Source organism: Chelon labrosus (genome assembly GCF_963514085.1).
Source record: "Chelon labrosus genome assembly, chromosome: 2".
Classification (NCBI taxonomy): domain Eukaryota; kingdom Metazoa; phylum Chordata; class Actinopteri; order Mugiliformes; family Mugilidae; genus Chelon; species Chelon labrosus.
In genome coordinates this window covers 22,446,146-22,468,626 of record NC_140338.1, presented here as the reverse complement: position 1 = coordinate 22,468,626, position 22,481 = coordinate 22,446,146, and the positions used below count along the sequence as shown (strand labels likewise).

General features: G+C 42.7%; 2 protein-coding genes across 2 annotated transcripts; both read right to left on the bottom strand.

Annotated features, from left to right (window-relative positions):
• Window positions 1–1,343: 1,343 nt before the first annotated feature.
• On the bottom strand, window positions 1,344–11,429 carry vps37c (VPS37C subunit of ESCRT-I). Its single transcript, XM_084568771.1, has 5 exons — window positions 10,789–11,429; window positions 10,255–10,364; window positions 7,993–8,164; window positions 7,112–7,194; window positions 1,344–6,237 (listed from the first exon to the last, which is right to left on the bottom strand). The coding sequence occupies exons 2-5, from the start codon at window positions 10,345–10,347 to the stop codon at window positions 5,509–5,511; spliced, it is 1,077 nt and encodes a 358-aa protein (XP_084424897.1). The 5' UTR covers window positions 10,348–10,364; window positions 10,789–11,429; the 3' UTR covers window positions 1,344–5,508.
• A 3,897-nt stretch (window positions 11,430–15,326) lies between these two features.
• Window positions 15,327–22,469, bottom strand: tmem176 (transmembrane protein 176). The gene is made up of 7 exons (XM_084555206.1): window positions 22,369–22,469; window positions 21,303–21,431; window positions 20,593–20,703; window positions 20,447–20,503; window positions 20,006–20,152; window positions 18,258–18,374; window positions 15,327–17,508 (listed from the first exon to the last, which is right to left on the bottom strand). Exons 2-7 carry the CDS (start codon window positions 21,426–21,428, stop codon window positions 17,452–17,454), a joined length of 615 nt encoding a protein of 204 aa, XP_084411332.1. The 5' UTR covers window positions 21,429–21,431; window positions 22,369–22,469; the 3' UTR covers window positions 15,327–17,451.
• Window positions 22,470–22,481: the final 12 nt, after the last annotated feature.

Here is a 22,481-nt window from a genome sequence, read left to right as displayed (position 1 = left end):
ATTCAGAAACTGGTTTATCACCTTATTTGAGGTAACTCACAGTAACTCTCATCAGTTTAAACAATTTACTGCTGTTAAAAAGCCCAAACAGATCTTGCTCTGAATAATTGTGGCCGGCCAAGAGTGGATGTATCGGAGGACCATGAATCCGACACCAGGTTATGTGGAACAAGCTCGTCATGTATTTAGTTACGGTGCTCCGCTCTATAATCTCTGTCACTCTCGTTTTCACTCATCCTCCACCTCTGGTTGGCGGCGGTTTACGGCCCAACATTCTTTCACTTCGCCTTCCTCATCTTCTCTGTTCTGCATCATCTCTCTCATGCGGAGGAAGCGACCACGGTTCGGAGCCGGTGTCTAGGTCACACGCACACTTCTCAGAAAACAGAAGTTGTTTGATATGATGTTGAGACTCCCCCAACGGGAGTGGCCCATCAGACCATGACATACATGAAGAAGAATACAAACAATAGCTAGTCTACATACGATATTGTTAGTTTCTACATGCAAATATCCGTTCCTAGTCATTTTCATACTTAAAGATTGAGCGAAATGGGAAATCTCTGACAACTAGAGCCTTCTCTTTGTTTATGCCGCAATCATGACATCAAGTTTCCAAGAACCGCAAAATTACATGAGAGAATGGTAGCTGTGAAGGCTATCAGAACAAAGCAACAGTTTGCAAATGAACCTATACGCAAAGATCAGAAAGAAGGCCCCCGGGTTTTCTGATACGCAAACATCACAAAACCCTCAACTAAAAGAACTTTCCTGGAAGAGTGGCCAAGAATTTCGGTTTCAATGTGAGAAACTCTGAATAAATAATGCAAAACGCCTTCAACTAGTAACTTGGGGAAAAGTAGCCTCTCAGGCCGAGGGTTTGCTTACGTTTTACACTTTTAGAATATCGATTTACATATTTCTTTTAAAACTAACCGAACAAGCCAATATTCCTTCCCGGTTGTGTTTAACTAGTATAGGAAAAACCCTTTATCTGTAAGCTGGAGGATTGTGCGTTCCATAGAGCCATGAGGCAGCTCGCAGAAATGGAAATCTATTACCAGTTCACCAGACATACAGTAGCTGTAAAGCTGTAACGCTACACCAACGGGAACTAGAGTTTCAGACAAGGCAAAAGACCTTGGTATAAACAGGATAATACCATTTGAGGAGACCATTATCAGTAACTAATGGACAATAGAGATGCAATAATTCTTGTGTTTTTTGCAGCACGTCATGTACGAATTGTGCAAGAGAAATAAAAACAATATGTCATTATTGTTATTCCTAATTAAATTAAATACAATTCCAACGCTTGGAAATAAAACTCAGACTCAGGTCAGTTTAGTTTAAATCAACTTTAGAGTTTAATTATTCACAACCCAAAGAAAGAAAGAAAAGGCAACAATCCAGTCATCAGTTTCATTATTTAATTCCTCATCGTCAGAAGACCAGATGAATCCATCTGAATGTTATTTCCCTCTGAATAATATTATTCCTATGCTATATATATATAAGGACATCACCCTTGTGCTTGTTCTAAAACACTGTAATACTATTATTATTCTCATTCTCTCTATGGGACACTAAAGTCATCAAGAGAAAGCCGGCCTATCCTTCACGTTTCAGCTTGATGTGACAATGTTTGGAGTATTTCAGCCTCTTCGTCTGAGGTGAAGCCACATTTACGCGCTCACTCACTCCAACCTGCGAGACACTGATCTGTGTGTGTGTGTTTGTGTGTATGTGTGTGTGTATGGGGTGAGTGGAACCTAAGACCAAAGCACGGGTTGGACAGAAGTAAAGGAAATTACATCAGCACCAGGGGTAATGTAGCATCAGGACATCAACGGGCCTCACGTAATGTGTCACATCCAGGCCGTCAGCTCATGGATGACGGTGCCACTCTGAGGAGTTTTGAGGAAGAGCAGGTGGAGCATGCACGGCTCTGACAAAATGTCCATGTTTAACCTGCTGATGAGTTCATGTTCGGTTGTGTACCGTATGTGAATAAAGTCTAGTAAGGCATACCTTTATAAATTTTACCAAATGGCCTATAGTTGGACCTAGTTGGAAAGGCAGGGTAAAGCAAGGTTTCCAGCCCAATGTAGGAACAAATGCAAATTTGAATCATCAAAAGAAAGTATATCAATGCCTTTATCCATTCCCTAACTGCTGATATTAAGATTTGTTTGTCACTACAGACGGCAAGTGGCCCTAATTCTGCAGGTTGTGCTATTAAATGACACAAGATGACAAGATTGAAATTGTGCCCGACAAAGAATGTGGTGCGAGTAGTTTTGTTTCATGAGTCAGTGAGAAGAAGGTTACGGTTTCCTCACCGCTCCACACAGTCCTGATGTTTTTCTTCAAAAATCAATCAATCTATGGCTGCAGTATTTGGTGAAAAGGCCAGAAACAGACACTTTGTTTTTTTTCCAATACCAAAGTCTTTTTGCGTGTAAGTGGAGGTGTGCCTCACTTCCTCCAAATGATGTGTTGCATTCATTGTTTTATTTATTTATTTTTTTTATAAAGAGTGCCTTACTAGAGGTGTTAACCTGACTACTACCCAATATAATTGCTGTTAGTGGTGCACAACTTCTGACACAAACAGCCAACAATTCTTCTTTTCTAAACTTTTCTTGATTTAACTCTTCCAGACTGGCAGGGGCAGGTTTTTTTTTTCTTTTTTCTCACATGTATCACAACCTTCATGTTAAACTGGACCAGGCCTATGACTGAGTGTCCTTCCAATACTTGTCCTTTCTTGCAGCGAGCGTGTCTGTGATCCATGACACTGTCACAACATATCATTCAAAAGGATGTTTCAAACGAGAAGAGCCCTAAAGAAGGGCACAATCATTCTGTTACACTCTCACATGCATTGATGTGAAATAAAAAAAAAAAAAACAATAACTGTTCCTGTGGTTGTGTTTATAAGCTACTGTCTTCCCTTCAATCACACAGCCACTAATTGCTACAATAAAACGGCCGTCTAACTTCTCTCCACTAAGTAATAAGTAACTGAACGGCCTCGACTCACTTTGAGCTTCTTTCAGTAATTCCCTTGTCTTGATGTTGGCAAGCTGGTAACAGCAGTATAGTATTTCAGAGACTGGGTCCAGTTTCAGTTTCCACACGTTTCAGACATCGATACAACTCGCCATCAAAGTATTCACTTTCAGGGTAGCGATCTCACGCCATGTTTTAGTTTGGTTGATTAACTGAACTGATTCAACTGACACGAAGCTGATGGCCAACCTTAACATTATCACTCCATTGAACTATGCACACCACACGTATTTCCACCGAGTGTGTGAACCTCGGAGTAAAGAAAACTATTTCCATCTGGGAATCATTGCCAAGCGTCAGTACGTGGTTCGACAAACAGATGTGGAAAACGGGGAGTGACGGAGAGGAGGTGTGGAAGAAGGGACTGTGGGGAGGAGTGTTAGTGGGAACAATACAGACAAAGGAACATCACTCTGTTGATTCAGTGGTGTGTGTGTGTGTGTGTGTGAAGGAGATTTCTGCAGGTACACCACGACAGTCTCATGTCAGATAACTCCTTCTCAATCTCCATTAGATAATGTATATTTAATCACCAACACCTCTAACCCACTTTAATTACTTTACTTGCTGTTATAAATGGAAATGGATCATCTCAGTTTGACTGGTAACATCTGGTAGAACTCTCTTTGTGCCTTGTTTTGCTAGCCGTTTATTTTTTTATTTTTTTTTGCTTAATACATACATATTATTTCCAGTGTAAGATGTGCGAGCAAGGGTGCTAAAAACTGAATACGAAGAGCCGCCTAGAGTGCGTGTCCAGTTTACCATCTGCATTCAGGTGAGGGTATGGAGACACCTAGCTGTGGGAGCTAAAATCTGAATTCAATACTCACATCTGAACTGAACACTCACGGGAAGGAAGGGTTCTTAAAATTTGCACCGATCATCGTTTCGGCGCATCAGAGGACGCGGCGTGTAACGTGAAAAGTGCTGCTTGCCCACGGAGGATTATTACAACGACAACACACAGCAGCTTCTATCTGCTCAACCATCTTTTAAAGGTTCGGTGTGGAGGATGCGGGACGCATAAATGCATATGCCACGCGCGCAAACACAGACATGCTTGTGAACATAGTGGAGCAAGACTGTGGATACTGGACTGACCGGGTGGAAAACACACCAATCCAAATAAATAGATTTTTCTTTTCCATGTCTGCTAAATGTGGAAAAAGACAATAGTTTGATAGTCTGATAATGGTAACATGTCAGTGTTACAGAATAACAAGCTTTCTGCTGCCCTCCAATCAACCAAAGAAAAAAATTAATGCTGGAGCTTGTAACGGGTTAACAAGCGCTTTAACTCATGGGGACTTAGAACATGACTTCGGGTTGTTTCCAAACCTGTTGCTGGACCTGTGCTATTATTATTATTATTATCATCAATACTAATTTGGGGTGTTTGAGAAAAAAAATCTTGAAAAAAAGAGGTATAACAAATAGCAAGTGCAATTTTGTAAAACTCTGACCGGTAGCAGTGCAGTGCTGATCTTGGAGTGAAAGGAGCGAGCACAGTGACGTGCTGACACACAGCTGCAGCCAACTTCCTCTGTCAGAATTAAATGAAGGGAAACAAATCACCGTCAGAAGTTTCTTTGGTTAAAGAAAGTTAAGTGGAACTGATTTCAGCACTGCCAAAAAACAAAACAAAAAGAAAAACAAAGTAATTGTACATAAAGTCATTCACCTGCCTCTGGGAACTACAACCGAGAATGTGGTTCCCTCAAAACCCTGCACCTCACCATAACTTAACACTTAAAGAGAGCCATACATCATACCAGTCCTTCGCTTTTCTATTTTAATTGCATTTTATGAGCCTTACGGCAATAAGATTTGAACATAAACCGTCCATAATGAGATGTTATGGAGGAGATGCTTTCGTAGTGCCCACTGTGCTCGTGTGTAGCAGAAAGACACTGGTCGGAAAGTTGCTGTACACTGATGTAGTGTTACACAGAATGATTTTTGTCATCCGTTTGTCATAAGAGGGAGTGCACTTGTATATTTAAAAGGATTTTCTGATTGCCAAGCACCGACCCACGCACACTTGCAATGAAGGTGGGGAAATGAGGGAGCAACGGACAGGGTGAGGAGAGGACGCGTATGAAGGGCCAGATACAAATGTTTTAACACTTAAACACAAAGCAACAACCTGAGACTAGTGTCGGGGAGCTGGTGGGTCAAGGAGATCGGGGGGAAAAGAAAGCAGGACAAAAACAACAGACTGAGACAAAGAGAATTAACGCAACGAAGGGAAATAAAGCAAGAGACCTCTTGCGCCTGGGCAGACGGGAGAATGGAAGGGGAAGGGAAAAGTTAAAAGGACAAGAGAAGGAAAAGGAATTACATCAAGGAGAGTGGAGTTGAAGGGGAGGGAGTGAGACAGCACAGAATGGAAGAATTCAAAAGAACTGAGACAGAGGAGCAGCTGTACTTTCAGGAGTACGGCTGTGGAACTCCAAAGCCTGGTCTGTAGATGGGTCTCCCCGTTGGTGACTGAGAATTGGAATAGGCCGGCCCGCCTGGGTAGCTGTAGCCCCCGTAGCTGTAGGAGGCTGGATACGGTGCATGGCCACTCTGGGCGTGGCTGGGGGTGTACTGGCCAAATGCTGAGCCTGGATGCGGGGCAGGGAAGGAGGGCTGGGTTGGGTATGGACAAGCGGCCGAAGCTGGAGGCCCGAAAGTGGGTCTTGGCCCGGAGTAGCTCCCTGTTGGCGTGAAAGGTGAGGCAGAGCCTGGGTAAGGAGTGAACTGTGACGGGACTTTGGCTGCGGCGGGGCCTGCTGCCGCCGCTGCAGCGGGTACGTGGGTTGGAGAGACAGGGTACGGGCTGTAGGGGAGTCCGGCGGGGGCCCCTGCAGATGAGGCGGCTGGCTGGGAGGCATTCTGGTAGCTGGAGGGCTGAGGTTGGGAGCTTGGGTGCTGATTTGTCGTTGCGGCTGTTGTGGTCTGTTGATTCCACGGTGAGGGCACGGCCGCGGGGTCTTGGCTGGGGCCTGTTGATGATGTCATGGTTGTGGGGTTGCACTCGCTCCTCTGCCGCATGATCTCCTGGAGTTTCTCTATTCGCACACGTCTTTTGTGAGCGAGTGAGCGCAGGGAGAGGAACTGGTCGAGGAAGGACTCCAGTGGCAGCGAGCCCTCCAGAAACTCATCAGCTAGAGCCTGCAGACGAGAGTAACGGTAACACTGAGGAGTACTGCTGAGCAAGAGCCAAGCTCCCGCTTGATCATCTACTATGTCACCACAATCTAATTAGACTTGCTAACACCCTCCAAATGTCTTCATAAACTTAAACTTGTCCAAAACGCCACAGCTCATATCATCACGTATGAACTCCCTATATAAACCACATCACCTCAGTTCTTTAGCAGCTCCACTGACTTCCTGTAAAATCCCATATTGATCACAAGATCCAGCGACTTACCTTTGAAGCCTTTCACAACCAAACGCCATTGTATCTGTCTGAACTCCTCCTATTATACACACCCACCCATACTCTCAGATTCCACCACCTGCCTCACTGTCTACCATGGGTTTCTCTCACTCTCTCACCTGACATCCAAAACTGAGACTCTCTGACATTTTTTTCCATTCGACACTTAAAACACGTGTTTTTAAAACTGCTTACTCCATTTCACCTGCTTTCCCTTTACTCCATTCTATATGCTTTTAAATCTACTTCACTTTTATATCATTGTTTGTTTGAATCTTATGTTTTAGGCATTTCTGTTTTTTTTGTAAGGTGAACTTGAGTGCTTTGAACGGCGCCCACAAATAAAATGTCTCATTATGATTGTTATTATTATATGGATCTACATCTGATATATTTTCTGATCATCTCTTGCAAGTCTAGTTACGACAAGTCTCTGGCTGTTTAAGCACTGTATTTGAAATGTATTTAACGTGTCATACCTATTTGTGTGCATTTTTTGCAACACCTACACATATATGCATAAGCACACATTCACACATTGCATATTGAGCATATGCATATGGGTATATATATATATATATATATATATATATAGACACTGACCTCTGACTCTGCCTCCGTTTTTCCACCCTCTGTCTGTAGTCTTGAGAAAAATGCCTCTGGAGAGGCCTCCCCCACCTTCCCATCTGAAGAGGAGAAGAGCAAGAATCAGGCAGAGAGACATCAAGAGAACACAGAAGAATGAGAGACAGAGACACAGAGACTACTTACTAAACCAAAATGAACAAGTTCACATTTCAAATAGGTTAACAACCTCTCAAAATTAAAAAAAGGGAAGGAGGCAAAGCATATCTTGCATGATGACTGCATTTTGTGTTTACTGCTTAGATTTGCACATTAATCCTGAGGCATGTTTCTATTATACAAACTATACAAACGTTGTAAACGGACTGAAGGCACTGTTAAAATATGTTATGATTATGTTTGAATAAAGGTTTATTTATTCAAAGGAAAATGTAGTCCAACTTAACAGACGAGCTACTGAGAGAAGGGAGATGAGAGCAGTTTGTTGCATATGGTGCCTACAATGAACATATGAGCATCAGAACTGAACCAATGAGTCACAAAGCAACGAGGAACACAATAATGAGTTCAAGTTATTGACTCCAAATTCATAAATTCTGGACAAACACGTCAGATCTGTGGAGGACCCAACTCACACCTTGCAGGCCTTAAAGGTTTTGTTGCTAGCATTTTGCTGCCAGATAACCCAGCATACCGTCACAGGTCTAGTGCGGTCCATGCCTCAACAGGTCAGGGCTGCTTTGGTAACAAAAGACGGACCTACACATTAGCTTTTGTCTCAATGTCGCCAAGTTGCTGGTTTGATTGTTTTTCCTTCATTTTTGTGATTATACCAAAGTTAAGTAGCCTGCATAGTGTTTGTTGTTGTCTTTCCTTTTATCAACCGTTTTTGCTCCTACCTCTCAAGGAGCAGTGTTGTCTGTATGTTTCTCTGACAGCCTCTAGTTGAGAATACTTCTCCACCAGAACCACCTTCTGTGACTCCAAACGAGGTTTCATGTCCAGGTTTTGCTCAGCTAGGCTGCGATTTGATGCCAAAGCCATCTCTCTCTCCAGCTGGATGTTCTGGATCTGAAACAGAGAGACGGGCATCAGATGATGGGTTGTAACGCGCGAGAATTATCATTTTATTTTATTGTATTTTTATGGAAAGTTATATATCATTCTGTGAGGACATGGCTGAGTGTCAAACATAAACAGATTCTTATTTACTTGCCCAACTGGACAATTCAGAAGTCACAAACAACAGTGTCTTCAAGTATAGTGCCACTCATTTACTCAGCTATTTAGTTAAACTGACAGCTGTTAAATTCAGTCAACCAATTTAAAACACATGCATTTTCCCCCATGATGTGGCCAACTCAGGATTTCTTGACTGACCAATCACCACTGGCCAAACGTTTAATCTCAGAAGACCAGTGTCTCCTAAGACTCAGGAACCTGGCATACTGGCATTCTTGAACCTGCTGAACCGTGCCTGACTAACAAACCCTTGAGTTCAGTGCAGCTGTCTGTGGAGAACAACGCGTACCTTTAATGATTTGCATGTTTGCATTCCAGTAATCAGGAAATACTCTCAGAGATCCCAAGTACCCTGTAAATCATCTAGTTTGGCTAGGTGGCTGGCCTCGTTGTTATCGTCCTAGTCAAAACATTTTTCTGGGTCTGTTTTCTATTTTTTTCTATGGAAGGAGTGAGTCCTGTTTACATACGAGCAAGCACTAGTACATTCACAGTTCAGCACCGCTGCTCCTGAAACCTCTGCGGAGCCATAAACATTTTAAAGTACACTTCACATACTAAATACCACCTGTTTGACCCTCTGGCAGGTGTTACAGGACCTTAACAGCATGGATCAATGACATGCAAGATGACACTATACAACACCATAATAACATTATATCAGTAATTACACCCATATCATCATCATTCTGGTGAAACAGTTTTATATATACTGGTGTCATACTTTACTCCTGTGATCTATTTTATACTACCTCTCTATCTGACCTAACAGTCATGAGATGTGATTTGAGGTCATTTTATTCCCCGAGTTTCTTTTATTGCACCAATAGAGACGCAGCAGTTTCGCTGCATTCACAATAAAATGTACTCAGTCTATTCTACTCGATCCTATTCCACAACCTCACTCTCTGAGACGTTAAGTAGAGACTGGACAACGATCTACGCTGCATTAACATCCGTCCAGAGGATTCCAGTCCCACGTGGCCAGCGTAAAGCAAAGGTGTGAACACGCCCGAACACATTGAGATCGGATTAGAGAGATCTGATCTGTGACCGCATGTAGTTAGGTTACTAGTTCCTCAATAACCACCAGTGTATTTATTTACCTTTATAATGGTGCACATGGAAACTTCCAGGTTTGTAATTACAATCTGAGTTTTGTTCAGATCTAACTAACTTCAGGGTGGAGCTCAATAAATAACAACTGTGTGCACACAAATAAAACTGCGCTGTTCCTGGTTCTGAAATAGCGGTAGTGATCCATTTCAGACGGGCACTTTGTAAATATTCTACTGCGGCCCAAATGATGTCAGGGTTTATTTGCATACAGAGTGCGAAAAGGCCCTATATGGTGACTTAGTTAACCAAGTATATTCCAGACAATCACTCATAAATGTGCCGGCACACAATACCACCTATCCAGAACTGTAGAAGACACTCTTATTTGTATAACAGAATGCCTACGGTAGTTGATCTCTAAGGTTTGTAGTTGTCTTAGGTGTAGAAAGTGAAACCCCAGATCAAATTTTATACTCCCTCTTTTAAGTTACTATTTAGTTCAGACTGCCTGACTTTGAGAAGACATTGTTTTCTGAGGGTATATTGAACCAAGAGGTCCTACTAAGACCCCACACTCAGGGTGGAGGCATATTAAGGTGGAAGTAGCTAGCTATATTTAAATGCATGTTATTAGAGAAATCAAACTTACTTCAAGGCAACTCATGGATACAAAAGAAAGCATTCTTTCCCCACATTACCCCACTGAATGTTTAAATAGAAAATGACTGCATGTTTATTATAATGACAACCTTAATTGTCATATACACCACACTGGTAGTGTTTAATTTAGGGTTTTACAAATCGGTTTCAAAGCAGAAGCCAACTAAAAATAGTTTCTTTGTGTAAAACATTATTGGTACCTCGTCAGACTCCAGAGCCATAGTCTCCACTCTCTCTGGGTTGTCCAGGAGCTCCTGAAGCTCTGATTGGCTCAGATCCTGGAGCTTCTCCATTTGATTTGCCAGGATGTCTGTCCGTCACACAGGAACCAGGAAGTGAGGGTTAAAACAATGTTTGGCAACAAAGTGGGCCGCAGGAGCCTTTCCTTTCAATTCATTCACATTTTATTGTTACTAACCGTGAGTAGATAATAACTAGTCAGCGACTCACCAGGTCAGAGTTGACAACTCAAGACAAAACAAACCATGTAACCGACAGCTACTCCCTTAATGTAGGAGGATTATGACAAATATAGGCATTTAGTTAACCAATATAAATAATAGGAACACATTTTGAGAGCTACATCGTGTGCAGCGTTTGTTAATAACTATCAAACATTACAAGTCATAACATAGCCGTACTACCGAGCTAAGTGACTACAGGCCCCAAAACAAAACACGCTCTTTAGGCGAACAGTGAAACAAGGAAACCGGTGGAAATGAGCAGGTACTTACATGACGCTAGCAAACCAAATTCAGTCCGACAGTGGCTGGTGGTGACATTCAACACCACCTATTTATTTTCACTGACCGGTGACGTGACACGTCCTCAGGATCTCCGACCTGCCCTGACGGAATCCAGCGGGAACAAAACCGACCGAGTTTTCGACGCACTCGGGCCGACAAATTAGCTGGCTACTCAGCTCGACGTCCAATCTCACCCGACTGTTCCGCCTTGAGCTACCTAACCACAACAAGAGTCGGTATGATCGCAATGTCAGGTGGCTCGGCCACCATCAACTTCGAAGGAAGCCCGGTGGTTTGCGATCAAAAACGGAACTCAGGAGGAGGCTGCTCGGTCGTGGCGAATTCTGTCAAACGTCCACGTATTTCCGGAGGTGTTTATTTTAGTAATCAGGCGACTGCAGTCGACATAATGGGATGTCAAATAGGGGAAAATTCTCCTTAAAATATGAAAGTTTCACTCCACACTGACAGAAACCGCCGCCATCTTTGGAACCATCCACGGTTTGCGGGAGGACGAAACAAAACAAAAAATATTTTGAAACCGCACCGGTCAACTTTGTCGACATCGTGGTTTATAATTATTTATAAGTCTTTAAAATGGCTGTGCTTTGCCGACGTACGTAGTTGTGAGTGATTTCACTGTGCCCTTTTCCCTCGTGTGCCTCCTATACTGCAGGGTAATGGTATGGTCCTGTGCTCAGCTGATATAAGGGAAACCCCTATGTGACGGTTATGTTCCATCAGCTGCTGCCAGTGTTCCTCCAACGGTTCCAGTGGTGGCAACATATCCGTCACCCTGCTTTTCTGGAAGAGTCCAAACTAGTGCTGTCTACTGCTGCTACCACCGCTCAGTCCAGTCTAGAGACGTGAGAGGACACAGAGATCAGGCTTGGACAAAAATATATAGATGCTGACTGATTTGTCCATCATTATACTCAGCTCCTGTGTAGACATTTGGATTTTCAACGAATCCATCCAACATGAATAATGATCATGTCTGTAACTGATATTTCATATGTAGTTTTAGCTATGCGATAGTGGCAGCAACACAGGCCCTGTTCAGACCTTGTGATCTGCTTTAGATAAGTGTGTTGACACCTAGTGTAAATATGCGTTTCTAAATGCGTCTCCAGCCAGCTCTCCAGATCTGATCTCAGTTTCGTGCTCTGTATGCAAAAAAAACGAGACGCAGTAGAATATTGTAATAGTTGCTGTCTCTAATGGATCTCTACCGCTGTTTCAGAACCGGTGCTTTTTCGTTTTCTGCCGATCATATATAATAGTGGTTGTGTGTTGTTGTTTTGCTTTGTTTAGTTTTTAAATGAATGAGGCAGCACCCCTGTTGAGCAGGTGGTTTTTAATGTGATTCATGTGTGTTCACACTACCAAAGGAATGTGACCAGATCATCTCCAGGACCTTCAAATGTGGTCAGAGATTGTCCATCTCTCATGTGTCCTGGGGTTGTTCACATCTGTATTTTACACTGGCCACTTGTGATCAGATTCCCCAGGATGGATGTTAATGTTAACCGAACAAGTCCAGTGAGCTAGGTAATGGTAGTGGTTTCTGTAGAAATGCCAAAAAAAAAAAAAAAAAAAAAAAAAAAAATGCTTGCAAGTACTGTAGTTGAAGAACAGGAATTAAAACTGCTAGGCCTATGGTAAAATATGCAGTCATACTGAAAGCCTTTCCTGGGCAGGCCAGGTGCTGCTTTGGCTTCCCAGAAACCCTCTCTAAGCAGATGATTTTATACAGCCTTCACAACACATCAGCTAATTTAGAATATTTGTTGCGTGGAATCAAAATTGAGAGTGGAAAAAAAAAAAAAAGACTCAGAAGTGGCTATTTGGTGTGGATGTACTCTGAAGGAATGAACAGGGCTGGGCTGTACTTATATAGCAGCATAAGTAACGGCTCAGTGTCACTAAAAGTGTCTTCCTCCCAAATTGAAGAGGAGTGCGGTAGAGATTTGAACAAGGGAGATTTTATATCTGATATACACCGATATACACGCCACCTGGATTTAACCAAGTGTTACAACCCGGCTCAAGAGGCGCAACATAAAGTGGAGACAAATGACAGAGTTAGAAAAATAAGGGTTTATTTAATTTAAAATAAAGACAAAAAGACACCAGGTCTGACATAGCGAGCCTCAGCAGCTGAAGTGATCCTCCTTGGCTCTTTCAACAAGGCCCTTTATTTGGTCTTCTCCGGTGTGGCTGATTAAGCACAAGCCAAAGACTTGCACAGCCAATGAGGAAGCAGAGGGGCGTAACACCTCCACCCTCAAAAGGGATCCTCCAGGAGCCCTGAAAATGAACAAAGCCCCTCTGCAATCATGTCCCCATCTTCCCAGACGTGCAAAAATTAATGCCTTTGAACATAGCACAACATTGACACGAGATACAAAACATGTGACCCACACAACATGGAGAACTGCCACAAACCAAGTGATTACTTAAACCAAGTTACTACCTTGGACAAAGGTTAGCAACAAGTAATCGCAACACAGTGAACTGTCCTCACCACAGCCTAATGGTCACACACATGCAAATTACAAAGTCAATGAAGCCAAGTGACTGAACACATGGAAAAGTCACACCCACAACGAATGTGGCACCACACATAGTTACTGCCTTCACCCAGATAGTAACATCACAATGGTAGCCACCAAAATTGGGCCGACTTCCCTACAAAACTAAAGGTCACACACACAAAACAAAGCCCCTGTTTTTGCTGATGTTCGCACAGTGGGCATGGTCACACATAATTCCTCCTGTCAGCTCATCCAAAATATCACCGTCCCGACAAAGAATACTGTAAAAATTAAGACCACCGAATTCTACCACATACCACAACATTAGAGGTTCTTGCTCACAGTTAACCTGTTCTAGAACTTCCCTGGTTTCCTCTCTACCGAACAGACAAATTCTAAATATTAGACCTCACCTAGTCTTCGTCGGCTTTCCCGGCCACGCCAGGGGCCACCCCAGGGTTACCGCACAAACAATAATAAAGTGGTGATGGTCACACCAACACCCTGAGGCTTTCTATACCAGACAAGTTCTAAAACATGCAAATTCACCTCACGTGGCAACATTAACTTGACTCTACTAACTTCCAAGAAAAAAAAAAAAAGATCAACTGCAAACGAGGCTTCAAATAACCCCAATTCTCACCCTAAGGAAAAAAGAACTCCAGCATTCAGTCTCTCAAAATGATCCCAGACAAGCCCCCATTTATGTTACAACCCAGCTCGAGAGGTGTGAGAGTGGAGACAAATAACGGAGTTAGAAAAATAAGGGTGTATTTAATTAAAAAACAAAACAAAAAGACAACAGGTCAAACATGGTGAGCCTCTGCAGCTAAAGTGATCCTCCTCGGTTCTTTCAACAAGGCCCTTTATTTGGTCTTCTCAGGTGTGGCTGATTAAGATGATTAAGCACAAGCCAAAGACTTGCACAGCCAATGGAGGAAGCAGAGGGGCGTAACACGAAGCAAATAGGTACAAGCCTCCTATTGGATAATTACTGCATGGGCGATCATCTTTCAGCTGGCAACAAGTTATTTAACCCCAACTGATGCAATGAGTAGCTTCTCATTTCTTAAACAATCATGTTGAAAGACACATTACATGGTCGTGGAAAAGATGTTTGTTTGTTTGAGAAGGGACAAATCATTGTCATGAGTCAAGCAGAGAAAACATCTAAGGAGATTGTAGAAACTACTAAAAATGGGTTAAAAACTGTCCAACGCATCATTAAAAACTACAAGGATAGTGGGGAACCGTAGTCTTTGAGGAAGAAATGTGGTCGGAAAAAAGTCCTGATTGATCGTGATCAGCAATCACTTAAACGATCGCTTAAAAGATATCCACATGTACAATGAGAAGGGAACTCAAGGGATTGGGACTGAACAGCTGTGTAGCCTTAAGAAAACCACTAATCAGTGAGGCTAACTGGGAAAAAAGGCTTCAATTTGCTTGGGAGGATAAAGATGGAATGGAAGAAGGTCATGTGGTCTGATGAGTCCAGATTTACCCTGTTCCAGAGTGATGGGGGCATCAGGGTAAGAAGAGAGGCAGATGAAGTGATGCACCCATCATGCCTAGTGCCTACTGTACAAGCCTGTGGGGGCAGTGCTATGATCTGGGGTTGCTGCAGTTGGTCAGGTCTAGGTTCAGCAACATTATGTGCCCAATGAGGTCAGCTGACTACCTGAATATACTGAATGACCAGATTATTCCATCAATGGTTTTTTTCTTCCCTGATGGCACGGGCATATTCCAAGAGGACAATGCCAGGATCCATGGGGCTCAAATTGTGAAAGAGTGGTTCACACATGGATTGGCCACCATGGAATAACACCACTTGTGTTGATTTTGGATTTTGGTGGGTGGGGATTAAACATAGGCTTTAATCTTTCTGATTAATATTACTTAAAGGGTTTATGTCACTTTTAAACAGAGTGAAACTCTGGCCTGAAGTAGTTGTAACTATTCTTGTTTTCACCCGTAGCAGCTTTGAGATTTAAGTGACTGTTATCCTTAGGTAACAGCTACACCGCAGCTAGAAGTCAGTCAGCCATGGAAAGAACAGCGACTGCGATGACTATACCTGACTGAATTGGTAATCTGATGTAGGCTTTGTTGTATTTGTGCTGGTCGTACTCGCGAAACTTGATTATACGATGAGATTAATACACATGAACTTCCATGAAAGATAAAATATCAAAAAGCGGCCAGACTGCACTACACTGAACGGGTACATGGGGGCAGCAAGACACAGATACAACGCACAGTAAGGAAAGGGGTTTGACTCGAGCACAGTTCATCTTTGAATACACTGATATGCTGCACATGCGACTGGAGATGATCCAGCAGGTGGCAACAGTGTCCAGTTAGAATTTGCGTTTATTTTTTCACAAATGTCTCAGAAACTAATCAAGGTTAACTAGTAATCAGTAGGGTATTAAAAAGAAAGGAAAGCAGGCCAGAGTTTACTAATAGTTCATAGACTGAATGAATTACAAGTGGGGTAAGAGACAGAGATTGTGAAACGTCATATGTTTACTGACTGTACTAACAACCGAATCTCTGTCTGAGCAAATAAGTCAGATGGACATCTTCCAAAGTCTGTTAAGTACAAAGTTCCCTGTTTGTTTTTCTCAGAAAGTGTCCACATGCCACTGTTCATTTAAGCATTTTACAGACAGACAGTCCTGAGAAATAACATCATTTGTCCCACATTCTCACTCAAACAAACGACAACTTGTTACAAATAACCGATGACTGTTGCTGTGATTTCATGTGAGATCAAGTGGAAACAAATCTATTCATCATGTTCCAGTTCAAGTGCTATACAACCCCTCAGACAACCATTGGACCCCCACTGCTGAGCTGCTTATGGTCCAGTGATCAGGACCGAGAGTGACCCGGTGAGCCCCTCGCTATCTGGCAAGCTGGACAAATTGAGCATCATTATGAGCAAGTCCATGTCCTAATTCAGTCAAACTGAGTGTGTGCTCAGGCCTCAACACTTGTTGAAACGACAGGATCTGTATCTGAGAGAGTGAAAGCATAGGTCCTGGTCGGCAAGCTTGTGTTATTAAACACCCAGCAGTCATCTTCCCCATCAAAATTTCTTGTACGCCTTTTGAGTTACTTCTGTTAGGAATAAAGACAAATATATATCGTACTTTTCTGAGAACTTAGAATTTAACCCAGAATTTCAGCAGTTTTTCACCACACAAATTTTCCTTTCGGACTTTATTTCCACTCGAGTCATATTCTCAGGCATGTTGACTCCCCAGACAAAGGCAGCATTTGCCCCATAACATGTGTATTTATTCTTTTGTTTACGCTATCTAACATAGACCATGCATTTTAAGACTTTTCCGTCCAGTTTATTCCTTGTCTGTCTTTTTAGGTCAGTACATCTTCGAACGCTGCCATATGGTGCAATTGAATAAACACATCTCACTGGACGTTTTCATTCATATACAGTGTATGTATGCATGGGTTTATTTTATATAAAATAAGCAATATCATCAGGGTTAAAACAGAAAGGACAGATACTGTACATGACAAAGGTTTCGTGAGGAAGTCGGCTGTCCGTCCTTCCAAATACGGTTACACAGCGTTTAAGCTAAAACCACCTGTAACCGAGTGAAGGATGTTTTATGCGGTGATGGATTAGGTGTGTCACAAAGCTGGAGGACGCTTCCCGATTCCATCATCTTTAATCCAGGTGCTTCGTGGACCTGCAGCTACAAAGCAGCAAGCCGACTGACGTTATCAGGATACAATCGCCCCGTCTCATTTCATACATTTGTATTACATCTGTACATGTATCATACCAGTGTCTAAGAGTCAATGCTTCCGCCATTCACTCCCTTCTTTGTATTTTTTACAATAGCTCTGTTGTTTATTGTTTCCAGGTTTGAATCAGTTTGACTGAAATCTGAACATTCATGATTTGAATGACTGACTGATGAAAAAAAATGGTGTCATTATCGCAGCAAGCTAAGTGAGTAGGATAACTCTATAGATACAAAGACAACTTCAAGGCTTTCCGCCGTCAGGGCCACAGCTCATCAGTCATCTTAGTGGCATGATCTGATCCTTGAGTGATCTTTGGTCCAGTGATTGATCAGTTCAGGTCAGGGGGTACAAGCGTGGAGGAGGATGGAGCATCTTGAGTTAGAAACTGTAAAAAAAAAAAAAAAAAAAAAGACTTAGTCAGCTCTCTGTACATTCTGTTGTTTGACAATTTGCAAAGTCTTAGGATGCACTAATGCGCAGGGATGAGCCCTGTCTAGTCATTATGGTATGTACTGTATTCCGACTTGAAATGTGAACATTTCATCTCCCTAGATTATTTTAAGCACTGTCCTGCTCACTAGTGCGCTGACGACTGCAGCCTGATTTGCCGCGCATGTGACTTCACCACTTAAGCTCAGCTATTTCCAATTAGCAAGAAGCTCAGAAAATCTGCAGTTTTTTTTGCCTTATAACTGTGTCGCGTCATGTTTACTTCATCACCATAGAAATGGCCACTAGACAGTGACATAAATCCTTTGGCATGTTTCATGAATGAACTGAGCCTTGTCATCGTGTTACTACCTGAAAGCAAGGCATCGCTATGCTACGGCACTGCACACATGTTAATAGAGCTGTCGTACTGCGGCGTACTTTTATAGGTCTTTCACTGATTGGTACAGCTTTTGACTTTTGCAATTTAAAAATCTAATCTTAGGCGAAATCCCTCAGTACTACACATTTGTGATGTTGACCAAAACAGGAGAGGACCACACTGACGGATCAGCTTTTATAATTCTAGTGAGCGCGGTGAGCATGCGTAATCCCGAGGCAGGAACTGCAGTTGAAGCCGTTCTGATTCGACTTTGAGTAGATGAAATCATTTTTGTCTTTCCTGACCGAGAGCTGGATTCTTACCGCATATTGTCCAAATGCGCTTTTCTGTCTGTAGAGCAGGAAGCAGAGAATGGCAGAGATGACTGTCTGAGCCAAAGTGAAGAGGAGGAGGGACGACTTCACTCCATTGCTGAGCCTCTGTTGTAGAAAGGCAGACGACACACAAAAGTCATTACAAGACACACAAATCTCATTTATTCGTGTCTGAAAACAAAACCCTTCTGCCAGGACCTGAGAAGGTTTTCTGGACTCGGTGTATCTGTAAGTATAAATGACCCATTCCTGATGTCTTGTCACGGCCTGTCTCCTCCCCTAATCTGGAGGTTTTCTTCATTTTTTTTTCTCTCTCTCTCTTTCCCTTGTGTCATGTGTTTAATTTGCAGAAGTGGAGCCAGGTTTACCACTTGCCAGCAATTGTCATCAACAACAGCCCCAAATACCAGGCATACTCCATCAAACTGCCAGATTGTAGTCTCTAGCTGCCTGGTAGACACAGTTCAGCTGCTGTATTTTGCCAAACAAGACTTTGAAGTTAAAATCTAATATTTTACTGTATTTTATCTACAGATCCTGTTTTCCAGACTCAAGTCAGGCTCCTTCCTGCTACACAGCTTGCCCCAGATCCTGTTTAATTTCAAGCTGGCATTCATTCATTCATTATCTCTGGACATTCTCAAGGCCCAGGAAGCACGTCACATGTAGCTCTGTTCCTACACCTGAAAACCCCGTGGTATTCATTTTATTTAATCTTTAGATAACGCTATCTTTGCAGAGACAGGCAGTCAGGGCCAAGTCTCTGCCAAGGCTGCCGCAAGTCTCTAATGCAATTTATGATATTTATGGAAAGGATCTTCAGAGAGAGGCTCTGCTTTTTACAGATAAGATTTTACTGATCTCAGTAGGGAAAATCCAACATGACAAAACTGAATTATAGATATTAACACCTATCAGGCAAAACATTATGACCACTGACAGGAGAAGTAAATACCATTGACCCTCTTCTGACAATTCAGTGTTCTGCTGGGAAACATTTGGACCTGGCATTCATGTGGATGTTACTTAGACATATACCACATACCTAGACCAGACCAGGCACCCCCACCCCATAGCAATGACACATGGCAGCAGCCATCCCCAGCAGGATGCTGCCTGACACAGACACAGTTTAGGAACAACTCAAAAAACATGAAGAAGTTCACAAGGTGTTGACCTGGCCTCCAAATTCCATAAACTGAGTATCAAATATCTGTGGGATGATCCACAGAGGGCCCTCCCCTCAACCCATAGGACCTAAAGGCCCCCACTAACAACATTCTGTTGCCAGACACCACAGGACACCCTCAGAAGGCCCATGTCCATTCTCTGATGAGTCACAACTGTTATAGAGGCACAAGGGAGACCTGCACACAGGTGTATTCACACATAGAACTATATCGACATGTCTACGCGTGTTTGTACATAATAATGCAATCTATATACAATAACACATCTTTTTAAATAGAAATTGCCTTCTTAAATGCTGTGAGGCTTTTAGCTGGATGAGTCTGTGACTTAATGTGCTGCCTCAGCTGCACACACTGAGGCCACAGGCTTTAAGTGTATATATACACTGTTGCATACTTCCATATAATTAGGTTACTGATGAAGAAATGATGACAGAGAGACACAACACAACAAGGATACAGAAAACAACTGCAAATAAACAGAAAACAAGCAAAGAAAAGGCACGCAAAGATATCACGGTGACATGAAACGAATCTGACACCAACCATGGCAAAATGTTGGTCGGTACACGTGCTCTGCGTCTCACTGGGACAGGGCACGTCGTGATTCTTGTCAATGTCGACAGCATAGATGATCACAGCTACCGCTGACAGCACGATGGACACCACGGTCACTATCAAACACACCTTCAACTAAAAAACAAAAAAAACAAAACACATTTTATCTTTCTAAACATCAGAGGGGACAGATAAGTAGTAGTAACAGTAATGTGAGCTTGTATATTTGGTTGTATCAAGTATCTTCGTACTTACTTGTTTTTCATGGCAACCTCGGCAACTAAGATGCTGTGTATGTTGTAATATACAATAGACCTCCGATGCTAAAGCTACAACGTCGTGAACTTGAGACTAAAGACAATAGTGGACAATACCTAATTAATATGCATGACTGGACGGAGAGGATGTCTACAGGTTGAAGAGACTTACCATCTTCATGGTGCAGCGTCTGTCCAGCATGATAGCGACCGCACCTGCTGTGATGAACTGGGTGCACACAGCCAAGGAGATAAAAAGGCAGATACATTAGGATCCCTCTGACCAGCTGACAAACGTCTTTTAACCAAGAAACTCACCATGAGGCCACTCCACCAAGGAACTCCCAGGCTGACTACCTCGGTGAACTCGGTGACGTGCAGAGGAATGGAGTAGGATATGACCATCAGCCCAAGCATCACCTGACTAACCTGGCAGAAACACACAGGCGCAAACTCCATTGCTCCACCAGCTTTTATAGTTAAATGTCTAATCAGTTGCATGTGGCATGCTACAAAGTGGTGTCTATACAGAGAGTGTAATAATGGTCTACTAGATCATATTCTATTGTTTTTATGATTTTTCAATTAGGGCTGTCAAAAGAAACATATTCCTTTTGATGCCACTGATTAACACAAGCACTTTCTGTCATAATGACATTTGTTTGCCTCATAGTTTGTAAGATCGGGAAGAGATCAAAGCTGCAGTAGTGCTTGGAAAGCAAGCAGAATCTGAAGTGCGGTCATAGTAAATTGTTTTCCCTTCTAAGTAAGTGTCAAAAATTTTAAAGAAGCAGAAGAAGAAAGCAAGCGGAAACACACGAGCAGAAATGGATAAAGAAACGTGTCTTTCGAACGGCAGGATAGGCTTCAAAGTCATGAACTGAGTTGCTGAGATGTTAAGAAAAGTAATACAAACTTGAAAAATATCCTCTCCAGTTATGTTTAAAGCAGATGGAAATCACGCTGTCAGTTGTAGATAAATACTTTTGACACTTAAATCAAATAAAAATATGGTGCATTAGACTCACCCCGAGACATTTGGGCTCCCCTCTCTGGATGGCAGCGCACAGTGCCTGCTGTCTGTCAGCCAGCTTGACAGTGTTCGCATCTGGCATCACCTGCACTGTCAGATCCCTGGAGACTGACACCGCCATCACCTGTAGAGGACAGCAGAGCTCACTGTGTGCCGTCCTCGTGTTGTGAATCAGATCACACAAAATCTAAAGAGGAGTTATGGTGCAGGTCTGGGTGAGCAGACTTGTAGCGTCTCTGTCCATCACCTGTTCCCTACCACTGAATGACAGACATGAGTTTTATTTGCACGTGTACTTTTCATTTGTCACAAACCTTGTGTTTTGCATGTTTGAGTCAATTTGACACAAAGTGCTCATGCACTGCAACAGACCATCTCGCTGGGTTTCTCAAACACAAAAGCGTCTGTCCGCCTCTTATATTATTATCTCTATGAGGAATGGACGAGAACGAAAGCTGCATGTGCAATGTCACGATTAAATCAATTAAGGCCATTTGGAATGAGCAGACCATTTTCATACATGGTCTGCAGCTGAGACGCTGAAACGCGTTGGTATTAACTTGTTCACACACAGAGGCAGTATGGAACTTCCCGAGAGTTCACAATATACATCGGATGCTACCACACGTTTACAATCTGACAGATAACATTAGACTAAATGATCTTTATTTTCAGCCAAGCGTCTCCACCTTACACGTGATGAGTTTGACTTCTCCTAGAATTGTGTGACCCGATGGCACGGCATGTTTGTCTGCAATAGAGTCGGACCAAATGCGGCTGAATGTAACCTTAACAACGGGTGGGTGATAATTCAGGCATCAAACAAAGTGCAGCAGCGACGTAGTCTGACCGTAACGCACGAACCGCTCGGAGCCGATTGCGTAACGCCGGGACTGGCACATTTATTTGGTCCTACAAACAACAACAACAACAACAAAACTGTCTGGCTTGACCGTCTCCAAAATCATTCAATCGTTACGCACAACCACGCCCAATTTCTCCCTCTTTCCAACGAGATGTGGTCAAGGTGTCGTAGGAAAGAAAATATTACTTAACCCTACCGTTTTTTCCGTAATTTGTCGTTCTTGACAAGTCTGTCTGGCCTTCTGTCGACCACGATCGTTATTTAATTCGCCTCCCTGCCTTTTTTTTTTTTTTTTTTTTTTTTTTTTTT

Coding starts and splice junctions, on each gene's coding strand:
- vps37c (XM_084568771.1), bottom strand. CDS start 10,347: ATGGAGAAGCTCCAGGATCTGAGCCAATCAGAGCTTCAGGAGCTCCTG. Junction 8,165..10,254: donor TGGCTCTGGAGTCTGACGAG/GTACCAATAATG, acceptor TCTCTGTTTCAG/ATCCAGAACATCCAGCTGGA. Junction 7,195..7,992: donor ACAACACTGCTCCTTGAGAG/GTAGGAGCAAAA, acceptor TCTCCTCTTCAG/ATGGGAAGGTGGGGGAGGCC.
- tmem176 (XM_084555206.1), bottom strand. CDS start 21,428: ATGGCGGTGTCAGTCTCCAGGGATCTGACAGTGCAGGTGATGCCAGAT. Junction 20,153..20,446: donor GACGCTGCACCATGAAGATG/GTAAGTCTCTTC, acceptor TTTGTTTTTTAG/TTGAAGGTGTGTTTGATAGT. Junction 17,509..18,257: donor GCGCATTTGGACAATATGCG/GTAAGAATCCAG, acceptor TTTTTTTTACAG/TTTCTAACTCAAGATGCTCC.